At 42.6% G+C, this 17426-nt stretch overlaps 1 protein-coding gene across 1 annotated transcript in view; it reads right to left on the bottom strand.

Annotated features, from left to right (window-relative positions):
- The window catches only part of zbtb16a (zinc finger and BTB domain containing 16a), a 115440-nt gene that overhangs the window by 33050 nt on the left and 64964 nt on the right, over positions 1-17426 (bottom strand). Inside the window, exon 5 of the mRNA XM_066646566.1 lies at positions 9158-9244. Within this exon, the coding sequence (XP_066502663.1) occupies positions 9158-9244 (87 nt within the window). The remainder of the gene's footprint in view (positions 1-9157; positions 9245-17426) is intronic.

The raw sequence follows: 17426 nt of genomic DNA, 5'->3' as shown, positions 1-17426 counted from the left end.
ACAAAAGGAGCCTGGTCCATTGTGGAGCTTCGCCGTTGCGCCTCTAGTGAATCCTTTTCTATTCAGCCACTCATGGCACAGGGGTTAATCCATTACAGGGATACTTCAAGGTGGGAAACTCAATCACAAAAGCGTCTCTCTGTGTGCGTACACTCCTTTTTTATCATCGCAAAAGATTTGCCTGTACTTTGAGCCCATCTTCTTCCTCATATCGCACCTCCTCCTCCACGCTAACTAATTAACTATGACCATTAGTATTTGAGATACAATACATTCAGATCTGAGCAAGGGGGGTTAATGCTTGTTCGACACAGGATGAGTCTCATTGTAGATGCGACCGATGCAACACATCTCTGGCTAGGTCGCCAGTGGATTGGGAGATTCCTGCTGGCTCCTTTTCTCAGCAAGTGAATCGCTGGGCCTACAGGAGTCCATAATCTCCGGACAAAACTTTTTTTATATAGATATTTCCCTCCGGACATGTGCTGCTGTCTTTACCCCACAATGCTCATCAAAGCCCCTCTCTTGTGGAGATTCTCCCCCAATGCCGGGCCAAACGGATTTAGATATCAGCGTTTGCTGTCAAATTGGTGGAGGGAGACAATGTGGGCTATGGCCGTCATGCGGAGTCCCTATAAAGGACCACCACCATCCAGTGCTAAGCCAGCCCCGAGGAGCAAGGAGAAGCCCGTAGCAGCATCGTGGTGGTGGGTCTGAGGAAGATTCTCTCTAAAGGGCTGGCAGCCTACATTCCCAGGCAGAACACACACCCAGACTGTGACCAGAATGCAAGGAGTCAGTCAATAAAAGAGCGACTCATTGTGGGAATTTATACTTCGCCTAATGGCTAAACATTCTTGCCAGCAGATGATTACTTCTGGGTGTTGGCTGCACGTCTGCACATGGTATCTATCAGCCAGCTGAGCATCGCAGCCACTGGAAAACTCATTTAGATCCTATCTGGGGAAAAAATTAGTTTGGGGGGGAAGAAAAAAAAAAGTGTGAGAGAGAGAAACAGAGAGAGAGCGAGAGAGGCTAGCACGGCCGGCACTTGATTTAATTTGGTCACTGATACAGCGGCCAAAGCACTTGCACGCTCCTTATTTTTGGGATGTAAAGAGGAGAAAAAGCCTTCTGTTCAAGAGTGTGGTTGTGAGGACACGCACACACAAGACCACTTCAAAGCGTTTAAGCATCACAGAGGAGCGAGGTTGTCGCTGCTTCAGCTGGACCAAACGCAATCCCAATCACCACATTCAAATGAAGCCTTTCAGTCCCTTCATTTCCTCCCAAGACCTTCGTGGTGACGCTAAAAAAGCTCTGTGTGACCGCAGGTCAAACACTAATGCAGAAGCAAGGCTCTGGGCTCTGAAAGCCTGAGCTATGCCACCTGTTATGTGCTCAGTACGCTCAAAACCAGAAGAGACTTTCTTAAAAAGCTTTTCAAACAGACGGCCCTAATCTAAAGCTTCCCGGTGATTTTTAACTTACTGCCTCACAAAAAGAATGACAGTGACTACAATAATTACCCTCAAACTATAAATCAACAGCAGAATCTGACTGTAAATACGCTATACACAGAGTGAGAGGGACTCAGACAGATGGGCCCTCCGCTGGAGTGGGGGACAGCTTGCGCAGTAATGGATGTAAAATGAGATATGGGGATAGAGTCTGGCACAGCTAATAAGTCATTTAATCATCGGCAGCTGACCGGCACATGGACGCCGTTTCTGTTGCCACACAAGCTTCGGCCAAACTAACCATTTCAACCTTCGGATATGGACACTAGAGCAAATAGTGCACGGATGTATCGTTTTCCTTTCCTTTAACAGAGTTTCAGTTTCACTGCATGCCTAAAAAAGCTAATATATTTGATCCCATTTTCGTTTTAATTCTTCAGTTCTAAGGCAAAAATATGTCTACTGCTGCTTTAGAATCTACTCTAATGCTAAATTAAACATGGATATAAATATTTCTTTCTATTTTATTTATGAATACTGACTGTTGTTTAATTCTACCACAGCAACTTTGATAAAAAAGGCAGAAATGTGCTTCTTTTATGCGGAGATAGAAAACATGGCAGTCCAAAAAGCACATTGGCTGTGTCTGAAACACTGCTCTATTCACTATATAGTGCACTTTATTAGGATTCCACCATTTTGTATTAAGATCTAAAAACAGTGAATCGTTTTTCCCATCAATCCCACAATGCACCAAAGTAAGTAATGTACAACTGAAGTATCCTAGCGGAGCGTGGATACCCGTAACACACAGCGGAACTGTCCACATTTGTTCCCTACACCGGAGAATTCAGTTCCCTATAATAGTGCAATTTATAGTGCGTAATGTAAGGAATAGTAAATATTGAGCCTTTCTATACTATGAGCAGGCTTTTATGATTTAAACGGGATCAGCATTATTAAAAACTAAATGCTAGTTTGGGGTTAACTCTTAACTTTAAGGACCTGTCAAATGTGTCCTTATTTGTCTTCTTTACTCTAATTATTGTATACCTTCCATATTAGTTTAATAGTAGCTGCTGAGTAATTCATAGTAGTTATTGGATAACAAGCCTCAAGATGAATTGCCAAATAAACCTGGAGTTAACAAATTAGCCTTTGTACAAATCTGTGAAAGGACCTTCTCCACTGCACAGACCCCCACATTGTGTTGAGCAACTTTAATGCACTTTGACAACTTAATAACATCACAATTAACTAAATGCTTAACAGACGTGCAGCCCGCACCGCTATGATTGAGATAATGGACATGTATGACATGACCTTTATTTACCAGTGGCACAGGCCTCACTTTGTGAGTGACAGGCACATTCTGAAGCAGAGGGGTGAGGATGGGGTATTTTGTAGGGTGCTGGGGGCATGATTACAGGATATTTTCAGATGTGGGGTTGGGAGGGGGGGGGGGTGTAAAAGAAACAAGAGAAAAAAAAGAAGGAGTGGGGGTTTGTGTGCTGTTTTTTCTCTCTCTCTCTGCACCACAACACAGCCATGTTGTCCTCCTGCTTTTCTCTCTCTGTCAAAACTATTTCTGGCTTGAGAAAGAAAGTGTTTACTCTGTGGCCTGCTTTGCTGGAGTCACGCCGTGTTCCCACTGAGCAAATCCACTGTTCCCTATCCAAAATGGTTTGCATATTTTCCCTGTAACACAAGACTTAAAAAGGACGTGGGGAAATCGAGAGGGAAGAGAGGGGGGCAGTTGTTGCCATTTTTTCTGGATTTACATGCAGTCAGCTGCTCTGCCTTGCTCACTTGAGCTTCTCTGGAAACAACATCGAAAGTCCCCAACCCTGCCTCCCTATGCAACAGCCGCTGTTCAACTAGAGCGCATGGCAAACATCTCGGGCGTCCCGGGGTCGAAATAGGAGCTGAAAATCTGACTAATATTGACTAATCAGTGTCCCAATGGATGTGTGATTCACTGAGAGGCATCCGTCCTTGTGGAGATGGAGGGGTTTCCTGGTCCGTTTCCTCTGCTGTGTCATAACAGCATTGTTAACAGAGATTCCAGACAACATTTGTAGCCACCCACACTACTGAAGCTGCCACAGACAACCTAGAACTTTCCTCCCCATCATATCCTCTCATCAGAAGATAACAGCACCCCGGCGAGCTAAATACAGCTCCCCGTCACATATCATATCTCTCCACTAAAACACTGAGTCAAACTGAACTGAGACTGAAATCAATAGCTCATTTCAAATGCACGCTACATAAATGCGAAAAGCCCCTTTAGCAACATTCATGACTGCATCTCTTCCCCCCCACCCTCATCCCCCTCCTTCTCCTTCGTTTTTGGTTTACTGTTTCGTTCCAATCCCAAGAGATGAGTGATCCTGGATTTGAAGTCTCTTCAAATTGGGCTCTGCCCTTTAAAGTAGGTCAGACTCTAGCAGCGCTGGAGCTGTGCGTCAACAACAGCACATGATGTTGTTTTTCTCTCAAAGTCCTGGCACCGAACACTACCAACTATTTTGGTGCTTTAACCAGCCCCTGCACTGTCTTAAAGAGCTACAGCTCGCACGTCACAGAGAGCAACACCTCGCCAGTGATCCAGCAACAACAGGGACCAAAGTGCCACTGTCGTCCAGATCATGTTTATCCGATAATTCATGTGTCATCTCAGTGATATTTGTTTTTCTAAAAGAAGATTAGCTCCTTACATAGGCGGTGTGTCCTGACTCATGCTGGTTACTCAAGAGGATTAAACAGTACATTAATAGTGCATGTAAATAATTAATAACAAAAAAAAAGGTCAAGAAAAACATTGAAATCTAAACAGTGTGGATCAGTTCCCTTCCTGAAGCTGAACTATAGCAACAGCTGATTTGTCTGATGTCAGCGACGCACAGCGGGGGCTACAATGGTGCCCATTGAAGGGTCGGTGTTACCCTGGAATGAGCATGACTTCAGAATACTGGCAGAATACTGCCATTTGGCTCCACTGCCAAGCGTTTGCTAAGATGAGGCTGACCATCAAACAACTGAATGCGCCTTTCATTCGGCACCTTGCACCTTTTCATATTTAACACTTCTGCGCTGCAACACACCACAGAGTCGACATGATCTGAGAGCAGATGGCACTGATTTAAAAGTCAGTGGGAAAATAATTATTTCTGAAAATCAACACGTCGTGTGCAGAATTCAGTGACTACCTTTTCACATATTTCTAATAAAAACAGCAATTACGTACATTTTTTATATTATTTTGTTGTTTAAAAACATGTTTATATATATATATATATATATATATATATATATATATATATATATATATATATAAAAGCATTTTAAAGGAACACTAGGTAAGGTGGTGGTTTTCTACCCTCCTCCAAACATAACAATGCAGTGCATTAAAAAATAAAAAAAAATAAAAATAAGATTGCTGTCCAAAGAAAAACATGCCCGTCCAAAACAGTAATAATTGCTTTAAACGGATTTCAAGGTTAAATATTTTATTCCAAGTAGTGCTGGAGCATTCATTGTAAAAATTTTACACAATGTTAAAGACAGCAACAATATTTAAAAGAAAAAAAAAGACAAAAGAAAATTAGAACCATTTAGAACCTAAATCTCATTTTAATTTCCTCAGTATTTGTATGCTTCTTATTTTATAACTTAGCTTCCATTCTTTTTAAGAGACCTGCTTTCAGTTTTAGAAAACAAAAAAGGAAGGGATGTTTTCCATTATTCCTGGAAAATTACAAAGTTTAGTCTTAGAAGTTGGTTGAACTTTGCTTCTCAGAGTAATTCCAACAGTACAGGTGTCTCGTGATAACTTTTTCTTTTACTTTATCCTTTCCTTGTCCATACATATGTGAATTGTTTTATATAACATCCTCATAAATAACTTCTTCTGACTAGAAATTAACCCAGTAAACTGAGATCTCTCACTTTTGCTCAGTGCCGTGTAAGGAATAATGTAAGTATTTTCTGACATTGGGTCAAACATGTCGTTTTCCATGAATGACTGACTTGGCTAGAGAAGGTTTTCCAATAACTCAGTCCTGTGAGGCTTTCCACATTAGCAGTAGCACTTCAGATAGCCTTACAGGAAATGACCGCTGCTCTCTGCACTTCTCTGCCTCTGTTACTGGACGAGCTGCCAACTTGAAAAAGGAGACCTGGATGTTTACAACGACATGAAAACTTTGGCCGTCGTAAACACCACCTCCAAGCCGACAGTCATTAACTATTTATACGGTGGGTGCAACACCCAGTTACATATCCACTAGAGAAGGTGTGTGTGTCTGTGTGTATGTGTAGGAGCAGTATGTGCTTGTGAACGAGGGTTGGGGTGACATTGTGAAGCAACACTGATCCTGATTGTGCGCGATTGTGCAAAAAAAGAGCCGTTGGGTTAGAGCTGGATATTGGTTTAGTCAGTGTTAACTAAAAAAAGATAACCTGACAGCTTTAATTCCTCTTCATGTTGCCGGCTTCACACCATCACTAAAGAGGCATTAAAAAGCATTTTGTGAGCGTAAAAGACATTTCAGAATGGTGTGCGTGCCTCTGTAATCTCTTCTCAAAAAGTGTATTTTCCACATTGCCTCACACATAAAACCCCCCTGATAACCCACTTCCAGTCTATCTAGGCTGCAGAAATGAAGCATATGGGTGAGCATATTGAAAGACTGTGGTGGAGAGAGAGAAGGAGGGGGGGGGGGGGGGGAAATAAAAAAAAAAAAAGGCCCAGCGTATCAAACTAGCCATGCGTTATAGCACATTTAAAATATAAGCCTGGTAGCCACAGGGGAGGCTGGCCTTGCTGCTGTTCAGCTCCCTGGCAGGAGGACAAGTCTCGCTGCCCGATTTGTTTTTTTTTTTTTTTGTTTTTTTTTCTGCTCCAGACTCCAGTTCTATATTTAGCCAGGCTTTCCGCTGGTATGCCTCTCTGATCGTTAGCCCCGTTTAACCCCTCTTTACAATGGGCCCCATATATTGGTCAAGGCTCTGTGGAGGCCCCGTCAGTAGGGGCATGTCCAACTCTTTACATGCGTCAGACACACACAGACGTCCAGAGTCCAGAACCGGGATCAGTGTGCTGCTTTAAAAGCGTGAGGGATATAGAGAGTTTTGCTGCACTGCTGTTCACACCCCGTCTACTGCTGTACAGTAAATCAGCCTTGAACAGATAAGAGTTGGAGTGTAAGAAAGTGTTTGTGTTTGATGTTTACATTTACAGTGATTCTCTGATGAGAGCGTTGGAGCGTTTTAGTGTGAATCGCTGGGCATTGTGCTTACCATGACCCTTGACTCCAATTTACTCAACTAAAGAAGAAAACAAGATATGAACAAGTGTGTTTTATAATACATTAGCATTTTACACAAGAGCTTAACAATTACTTCACATACTTAGCATGTATGATTCTTATCACAGTCTGGTTGAAGGCTGCTTAGGAACACTCAGATCTTCACAAGCATAATGACAGCCCACTTTTAGGACCTATGAAGTATATTATGAACACTGGAAATTTACCTCACGAACTATAAGCAAGCCACATTTCACACTTCTTTTTTGAAATCTCAGTTAAACAGTGGTGTTTAACCAAGAAGACAAGGTTACTATGGAATTTATTATTATTAAGGTTAAATAATAATAAAAAATATATATTACTATTATTATATGGTGGGTTTTAGAGAGTATTAATAGGTATGCTCATAGTTTTGGACAAATTCCATGTGATGTTCTAGAGATAATAACAGCAATAGCAACACGTTCTTCCAGTAATTTTGAGACAGCTTCAAAATCTCCCCCAAAGCAGGTCATGATGGTTTTCCGTATTTTATTTTCCCAATAAGAGGGTTTAGTTACCTACACAGTCCCAGTTCACGATAATATTAAACTACATGAGATCAAATGATTCCAGTTGCTTGCCCTTTTTGCATACAGAATGATCTAAGTGAGAGTGATAGCTACACTGTGGAGAGCTAGACTTGTGTGTATGTATGTATGTGTGTTATGTGTGAGAGCGTCTGAGTGCTGGAACATTCTCCCAAGGGCAGATAGCCGGGCCTGTCGGGAGAGTGAGGAGTCGGAGCATGGCAGGATCCCAATGTACCGAGGGCAGAATGCATCACCACATCACTAACTCTCTCGCTCTCTACCCCTTTACCCCAACTCCTCTCTCGCCCTGTGTCCAAGCAGCAGAGGTCATTTCCCGCGCAGGACAGCGTCTCGGCACCACATCAGCACATACCCCACAGAGGTGCCAGCCCAGCACAGGCCCAAGCTGAAACTGGAGAAGCCTTGCTTTAACCCTGTAGGCTAAATAAAGCCGTATGAGCTTACACACGTCACATGGAGGTTTCCTTCACGCAGCGTAATTTTTATGGAGACAACAAACTGCCTGCCAAGCTCGTCCATGGCTATTCCATTACCACACCCAGTAATTCTTTGCTTTGCACTGACCAGCAGCTTGGATAAGTTCATGACCAATAACCCCCTTCCCCCTAGCACCCTCCACAGAAAACCTGGCTGGCCTTCGCAGCCCTTTTCCAGTAAGCACTCATCTGTCGACTTGTGTGCCAGAGAAGATTCCAGACACATGACCATGACTCAAGCTTTATCTGTTTATAAATTCTTCGGCCCATCACACTGCCTAACGTTCCCTTACGTAAACACTTTTACACCACTAGGACTAAAATATTCAATACAGTTCAAGATACAAGCCACTGAGAGGCACCCAGATCTTCATAATCATATTATTGGGTATAATTTCTGAGCGATCGTGGAGTGATCTGAATGCTGTTCTAAGATGGGCATTGAATATGTAGGTTTTGCATGTGGGCAATGAATCCAAATGCCCATCACACTGTACCACCAACAGTAACATTATGCTCAGAGTTTGTTTTCTGACCTACACTAGGAATGTTGTGGTTCTTTGGCAAAGACAAATATATAAATAAAATAATGTAACATTATTTAAAGGAACAATAGTTAAGATTTGTTCATTTGCTCCTGGGTTCTCCCTACAGCAGTAGAGTATAATTCATTTGTACAACACTGTACTGAAATCAAGGGGGCAGGGGAGTGGTAGTTTCCTACCCTCCTCCAAAAGATACATAGTGCAGTTTCTGCAGTGCTGAGCTCAGAGTAGCAATGACAAGGGCTCTGCTCTGCCTAATACAGGTCAGTGAAGCATAATGATTTGAAGCTGTACTTTTAAAGTAAAAATATGACATAGGGCTCCTTTAACGGTGACATTTTGTTTAATATTTACTTTTTTCAAAACATTTTTCTATACCTAATTAAACAAATGCAAAAATATTCTAATAATATACGAAAGCTTCATATGTAATAAAAAGTTTGGCATTGTTTTAGAAATTCCAGTGGTGAGATTGGCTCATGATAGGTTTGGCTTGGCAGTTGTGATGGATATTTCCAGGTCAAAGTGACTATGGAGAGACTAGTGCATAGAAAATTGCAACTCTTGTGCTATTTAAATGCGTCAGACATTTACAAATTTTGTTTATGTATTTTTGGAGATGTTTGAAATGAACAGAAATCAAATGGAGCTAAATATAATAAGTGGGAGTGTTCTCCTTATTCACAATTGTTCCACAGGTGCACTGATATCTTTGGGTGGTCCCATACCTATGCCACTGGACAGTGAGTGTATGGGTCAGTCTCTTACCTGTGTGGATCTGTCTGTGTGCTTCTAGGGCGTCTTCCTTCTGGAACTGAGCTCCACACTGGTCACACACAATGGCCTTTTCTCCAGCTGCAAACAAACATAAAGACCATGCTTAAACTCATAACAGATAACTAAATAAAGCTACTGTACAGATTGTAACTATCATGTCAAAAACAGAGTTAACCAGTACAAACCCACACCAAAAAATAAAAAAATAAAAAATTACAACAACAACAACTGTATCCCCATTAGTCATCCTTGTAGAATGTGGATGTGCAGAAGTGTTGCAATCTGGATCCAAACACAGGAACTAAGGCTGCACAGAACAGCACTCACAGGCTTTTTCTGATTGGGGTTGGGGGGGGGTGTCATTTCAGGTCAGAGCCTTGGTATTGTACTAAGCTTATTCAGTCCGCTGCAGGTGTGGCTAGAGTAAAGGTGGAGCCTTCTTTTTACAACGAGGCCCAGTGCATTCACAACACCACGTCCTATGGTTACAGCACCTCAGCAATCAAAACAGGAAATCATAGTTAAGATAAAACACTGCGATGGAGACGAAGCGTGGGCCTCATTTCACAACCATTGTGAAGTTACAAAACATACTGTACCCTTGACTGAGACAGGAAGAGACACTTTTCATCTTTCTCTGGTGGAATAGGTGGTGCAAGAACCCGTTCTGCTCCATGCACACACACAGACACACACACACAATGCCCCTCCAGACTGGTCAGATGTAGAGCTATCGGCGCTGGGGTTTATTATTACAAGGACATGGCTCTAATGGATATTCCTCAGAGATCTTAAAGTACAGAATCAAATAGTTAAATCTAGAGAATTTTATTTTACCTACAGACAACATGCATTCAACTTCACTTCATAAATATGAGATCCGTGTGCTGTGAGAATCTGCTAAGCATTCACTTAAACAGATACAGATATGTCCTGTTTATCATTCACAATGTAAATGGTTAACTAAGGCAACTCAACAAGAGGATACATTTTAATCATTTACAGCAAGATTGATGGTTATTACAAGCAATAAATGCCATTTCTAAGGGTTAATTAAACTGCCACTATACACAGTTTAGAGATTGGAGAGATGAGTGGGAAGTGGTTGACTTTTATCACTTAACTTATCATAACTGACTATTCTGATAACTTCTGGCTAACTTTGGAAATAAAGAGTGTGGGGCAAAACCTGTGTTTTGGTTCAAACAGGCTGGTCCTTCAGTGCTATAGCTGGAACACAAATAGAAATGTATGGGGTAAAACAGCCCCACATTTGGCCACAGAGCAGACAGGTCCAGGTATTGCAGGAGTAGCCTCAGAGGACATTAATCATCACATTAAGTGAGAGAGAGAGAGAGAAAACTGGAGGGAGCTCGGTGTGAAACCCACCCACATCACAGGCGGCCGTGGCCTATTGGAGCGGGTCATTATCTGGCAGGGGGGGCTACGGCGTACAGCCACCCAGCGGGAGTGTGCTTTCAGGCCTCTGCTAAAAAGTCATGAAATTAAAGTGATAAATTCTAGCCTTCCCCTTTGATCAATAGGTGCTTTCCTGTTAAGTGGGGATGAAAAAAGAAATGGAAGAAAAACACCTCCTTCAGGTTTGGCACGGTGTCTCCTGGCTCCTTAACCCAGCACCTACCGCCCTGCCAGCCCCCCAATCCTTCACCAGCCCTCATTCCCTCAGTCTTGCTCTCTATGGGCTGAAATGATGGTGCAGAAAAAGAGCAGAGGGCCAAGACTAGAAATAACTGGCTCTTGAGTACAAGAAGAGAAGAAAAAAAAAAAAAAAAACAACCAACAGTAGCTATAAAAGAACAGTTTTTTTTTAACAACTCCCACTTCCTCCTGCACCCCCCTCCCCCAGCCCCGTTCCTACCTCCTTGGAGTTGCCACAGCAGGGCCGAACCTGACATAATGGGCCCTTACACAACGCGAGGTTCCCAACAAGTGCAGGAGAGGTGCCACGTGCCACTGCGGCCTGTTCCTTTTTCACTTCCCCTCTGAAATATTGCACAACTGGAGAAGAGAGGGATTTACTGCAGCTAAAGAGGACACTCTGCTGAGCACTCACACTGAAGAAGAGAGCCTCGGGTTTGTGGATGTGCAGGCTCCTGCGTGATGTATTGTTTGTGGTTATGGTATTATTGGCCATTGCAATACTGACCAATCACAAATATTCCATATATAACTGTGTGCGTGTGTGGGGATGAATGGAGGTATTTACACTGAATGATGACTGGATTTAAAAACACCTACCATTATCTACACTCACTGCTCATTTCATCAGCTCCACTGACATTACAGGAGCACTTCGTAGTTCTACAAATTCCAGGCTTTAGACCACTTGTTTCTCTGCATACTTTATCCCCATTTCACCTTTCTTGTCAATAATCAGGACCCTCACAGACCATGTTTAAATTGGAGTGGTGGGTCATTTACAGCGCTGCAGTGATACTGAGGTGGTTAGTGTAAGTTGCGCTGGTACGCGTGGATCAGACACAGCAGTGCCGCTCGAGTTTTTAAACACGGTGTGCCCTCACTGTCCACTCTGTTAGACACACCTACCTCGTTGGTGCACCTTGTAGATGTTAAGTCAGAGAGAGTAGTTCTGTCTGCTGTATCTGTTGTTGCACAATTTGTGGTGGTCGTGCTCTAGTCCTTCGTGAGTGGACACAGGATGGTGTCAGCGAGATATTTTTGGTTGGTGGAATATTCCCAGTTCAGCAGTGACACCGAGGAGTTTAAAAACTCCAGCATCACTGCTGCGCCTGATCCACTTGTACCAGCACAACACACACTTGCACATCATCACAACTTAAGAGAAGGGTCAAATGGGGATAAGACAGTCCCATTTTGGTTTCTTCTTCTCTGTAGGGATTATACAAGCAGGATGTCCTTGCTGACGATGATTATCTGAATCTTAAAGGAACACTTGTTGGTATTTTCACATTAATATGATAACTTCAAAATCATTTTGATGCTTCACTGACCGAAATAAAGAGAACAGGGTCTCTGTCATTGCTACTCTGGGCTCAGCATCGCGGAAACTGCACTGCCTTGTTACGTTTGGAGGAGGGTAGAAAACCACCACCTTACCTAGTGTTCCTTTAAAATGCTTTTATATATGTTTATATGTGTATATATATATATATATATATATATATATATATATATATATATATATATATATATATATATATATATGTTTATATGTGTATATATATATATATATGTATATATATATATATATATATATATATATATATTCGGACATACTGTATACATCTTTCAGCCCCATGTTACTTGTGTCCCTCCAAATGTCTGGGAATATGATCTAATATATTGAAATCCAAGTAATATATATTTTTTATCTATCAAAATGATCTTGTTAATGTAATATGTGATAATGTGAAATTAAGGGTGTGGAAGCAAAGCGCACAGGAGTGATCAGTACAGCGCACTGATCCAGGTTCGGATTATCCTGAAGCTGGCAGGCAGGAGAAAAGCCAGAGGGTGCTACAAGGAGCCGACCGTAATGGACAGGCCGGGTTAGCAAGCACACTCACTAATGTTATAAAACTGAGTCCTCATCAGCCCCTATGATCAGATCTCTCCCTCTGTCTGTCTCTCTCTCTCTCTCTCCCTCTCTCTCCTCAGTCTTTCTGTAGCATCAACGAGAACATGAGTAGACAAATACAGTGCAAAAAAACAAAAACATACCCTCGATGCTCGGTGAGCCTACACAAATGGGTTATATAAGACAGTACACTCAGTACCAAAAAAACAGCAAAGATCCATATGAAAAAAAAAAGGGAAAGGAAAAAGAAAAATCAGTGCCGTCAGAACAATGAGTGCAGACACCATGCTTTCCCCTCTTTCCTTCAGCAGTAACGCGCTGTGCTGTACAGTTTTATTTACACTACCCTCTTATCAGTCACAGAGCAGTACGGTGTCTGCCAATTGGAAAGGACAGCCAGGGACTGTGTGTTCCCTCGTTCAAGTAGATGTGTACTGCAGGCAGAGCATTTTTTATCAACCAAGACAAAAATCCTGGGAGTCTGCCAGATTCCCCTCATAAACACAAACACACACACACACGTGCACGATTACAGACATAGAAGACTCACACACTGATGGCAAAACACAAACTAAAGGGACATGCACATGCATGCGTGTAAGCACAACAAAACAAGAGAATGAATGGGAAGGAAAAAGAAAGCTAAAAGAATGAGAGATTAAAAAGGTAGAGGGAGAGAGAGAGAGAGAGAGAGAGAGAGAGAGAGAGAGACCTCACAATGCATGTACAGTAGATAAGGCAGTTAAGTCTCCACTATCAGAAAATGAAGAGCAGTCAGCTGGTTAATATTTATACTGCCATTCACAGAAAGGAAGGATTTGCCGAAAGATAAAAACAGAAAATATTTGGGCTGCTTCTGATAGCTTCACGGTCCGGTGCGCGCTCAGAGGACGTCTGGGGACAGAGCAGAAGCAGACAAATATTGACATGACAAATACACTTCCCCACATCAAAGACGTTTCCAAAATTTTGATTCTCAAAATGAACACGCTGTCACACAATCATTCGCTCTTGTTTTCCGCACGCTAAATCTCCTAATCCATTCTGCCTGCAGACAAATTTGCCTGTCTGAGAGAGAGAGAGAGAGAGAGAGAGAGAGAGAGAGGTGCAACAGGAGCAACAGAGAGCAAAAACAAGGGGAATAAACATGTGCGGAAGAGCAGGAGATATATATGTTAGGAAAGATAGGTAAATGAAAAACAAATACAGAGAGAAACAGAGAGAAGAGGAGACACGGGATGACAGGAGGGTGAAAGAATGATTCTGAGAGATATACAAAAAAAGAGACAGGAAGAGTGGGAATGAGCGGAAGCATTCATGCGAGAGAGAGAGAGAGAGAGAGAGAGAGAGAGAGAGAGAGAGAGAGAGAGAGAGATGTAAGCCTGTATGTGAGTGTGTGGGCCTTTGTACAATGCAGTCACTTTAGCTCCATGGCTCTGGAGACAGTGGGGGCATTTCAGTTCACACACATGTGCACATGCACACGCAGACATACACACATACTCTGCAGACGTACAGAGGAGACAGACGTCTGTGGTGTGGTGCCTGGGGTCTGATCTCTGCACATGGAGGCAAAGTAAACATCACTAACAGGAAAGCGCTCGAGTGTGACCCTGTTGGCGTGTCCTGGATTCAACTGGTCACCCCGCCTCCACCCACCCAGCCCCCAAACAAGCCCCCAATCCCTCAAGCCCCCGAAGCAAACGGGGCCACCGAAGGTGAAAGGTTCCATGTGTTTTCCGCTTCCTGTCTCACCCTGTGTGTGTAGAACCATGGTTCCTATAAATGATGACATGGAGTGGTTCTCCCTCGGCCGTAGAGTCGGGACAAAGGCCCTTCAGAAGCCGAGGTAACAGGAGCTGAGCCGGGGAGGAACCAGAGGGGCCAGGCTGGTGTGAAGAGGCAGGAAATGAGCACTGGCCCTCCTGCATCTCGCTGCCATCTCCCAGCGTTGAACTGCGCTTAAAAAGCAATCCACCACAATGAGCGAGATCAATCCCAATGCCCTGTGGCCAGCCATGTCAAGAAGCTCCGCTCTAATGCTTCGGACACGCTCGATGTGGACTGGTGACGCCGGCTAATGAAAAGCTGCTATAGGAAATAGTGGACTAGACAGGCTTCACTTCTGACCCCGGCATAACACACGGCGGCTTATGGGGTCGAATTCATTTTGAGTGCTTTTTGAAGAGGTTGGAGTATACGTTCTACCTAAATAAGCTCACAAGATCCCCCAAGAACGTAAGCTCCTTTAAAAACTCATTCCTGTAATCGCTGAAATACGGCAATCGTGCATTTGTTTCTCAATTTATTTGTGTTAACTGCTATAGGCTCCACGCTTTGTCGTATAGAAATATGTTCATTGGTGTGACTATAGTGCTTTTTAATGGTACTGAAATATTATATCACGATTATCATGGCAAAAATTATCACGACTATTACTATTATCATGTTTTTTTTTTTAAATGTGCTGAAACGTTCAAAAAGTACTAATATACAAACTAAAAATCATGTCACCAACTTTATTTGAACACAAAATTAACAGCAAGATGTACTCATCTAAACAAAACTGAACAATGCTGTGTATATATATATATATATATATATATTAGTTATATTGAGCTGTAAAAGCCATGAGATTAAGATAGCAATCATTGTAATGGGTTTTGTTTAACATGTAATCAGTAATCATAAATTATAACCCTCAATTTTGTTATTCTTGTGGAAATATTTGCACTAAATTGAAGTCCCTTGAATGTAGCATTAAACCATTTAAAGTGGAAATTAACGTTAATGTTACAAGCTCTCTTTAAGGTAAAAAAAAAACTTCAAAATTTAAGGTGGGGCACAAAGAAAATCAGTTAAATCACATAAGCTCCACAATCTTATGTGGAGGAGGCTCAAGCTCACCTCCCCTGGTTTGAGGGGCCTTGGGAGGTGAAATCAGGATGGGGAGGTAAGACTGGGCACCACACCATGGCTCTGTCACAGCACCATGTTTGCCTAGACACAAAACAAAGCCACGATGTGCGGTGTGGAGCTTCACTGGGAGACTGCTCCTAACTTTTGCTGCTTGCAAGTGCAAGTTGGGTGGTAGTTCTCCCCGTGACTCGTCATTCCCCTGACTTGGCTGCGTTCATGTGGTTTGTGTGGGAAGTTAAAAAAGAAAGCATGGATTCTGTTAAGATTTATTATGTCATATGTTGATTTTAGCCTTTGTACTGCTGTTTTTATACAGCAAAACAACATGGGCTCATAGTAGATGATGTTACTATTAGAATTAAGTACAAATTGTGCATTATTGTTCGATATCTTACCGTTAATGTGTTTATGTCACAACTAAGCCAAGTTCATGTCGCCTGAAAAATTTCAATGTGTCTGAGTTCCCTATTTCAAAGGGTGTTCGTGTGGTGACTCTTTCCTATAAAAAAAAAAAAAAACTGACAAATAAGCATTTGGCTGATAACGCCAATTTTTCAAATTGTGGTTATTGCAGTAATTTAATGTGAAACAGAAATACTATCTCTCAGGAATTTTACTGTGGTTTACCATGAAACCAGTAGCCATTTAAATATCTAGTAGTGACAAGATGAGCACGAAAAACTCCAGTTGAGCTGTTTTACTTTAACTATAATCAAACTCTTATATAAAAAAATAAATCAGTAAAATTAAAAAGGAAAATGTGACTTTTCTCTTGTTTTAAAATGTGGATTCCTGGGGTCATCAACCACAGCAGAACAAGCCATAAAGCTGGTCTAGAGAGCTGAGAGTGCCATGGCAAAATTGGAGCGAGAAGTGGGGCTGTGTTGGCTGATCAATAACTGGGAGGTCGGCTGTAAGGGGAGCCCTTCCCACCAGCCCTCTTATTTATCACCGCAGAACCTGAGAGGCTGACCATGCGGTGAACCCTTCCCCGAACGACCACCGAAACTTCAGCAAGCCGCTGGATATGGCAATTGAGGTGCCTTTACAGTGCTGTAAATGCCTTTATGGCTAAAGACAGCAGCGGTGGGGAGGGGCGCCTTGCCTCATTCGCCTGGGATTTCATGGTTTGATTGGAGGACCAGAATTTCTTGAAATATTACTGGATGAGCTGGTATCTATCGACACAGGGAGCCAATAAGAGTGTGTCCAAGAAATAGTGGTGATCAAATTAAACTAGAGCCAACATGGTCTGGCAATAAAAAAAGCATGTGGGGCCTCATGGTTGGAGTATCTCTGGGGAGCCTGGGGCTTGTTTGAGATGTGAGAAATGCTGACCAGGAACTGACAAATGCACTCATGCGCTCGCCAGTCAGACAGTTAGAGAGCGAGAGAGAGAGCGAGCGAGCGAGAGAGTCCAAAGCCAGGCCAATGCTGCTGCTGTACCCAGTTAACAGAGGCTGCTGTACGTGTGCTCTCCCCACAGGTCAATAACTTGTAAAGATTTAGTGTTTAGGGCCCATTATTTCCTGCTTTCAAGTCACACGTTTTCAAAGCCAGACTTTGGTTTATTAAAGACTGGGGTCAGAAGCCCCTAGGGGGGTGGGGGGCAGCAGGCCACACAATGACCTATGGGACAGTAACTAGGACACAGTGACACAGTAGAAGCCATTATGTATAACAGTTTGATTACTGGGTTCTATATTTTACGCCTGCCTTTGACAGTGAGAGGCCAAACAAACCACCCCCTCCCCCTCAACG

Source organism: Hoplias malabaricus, chromosome 15, assembly GCF_029633855.1.
Source record: "Hoplias malabaricus isolate fHopMal1 chromosome 15, fHopMal1.hap1, whole genome shotgun sequence".
NCBI lineage: Eukaryota > Metazoa > Chordata > Actinopteri > Characiformes > Erythrinidae > Hoplias > Hoplias malabaricus.
The sequence above is the reverse complement of the archived record's forward strand: the minus strand, read 5'-3'. Positions and strand labels throughout refer to the sequence as shown.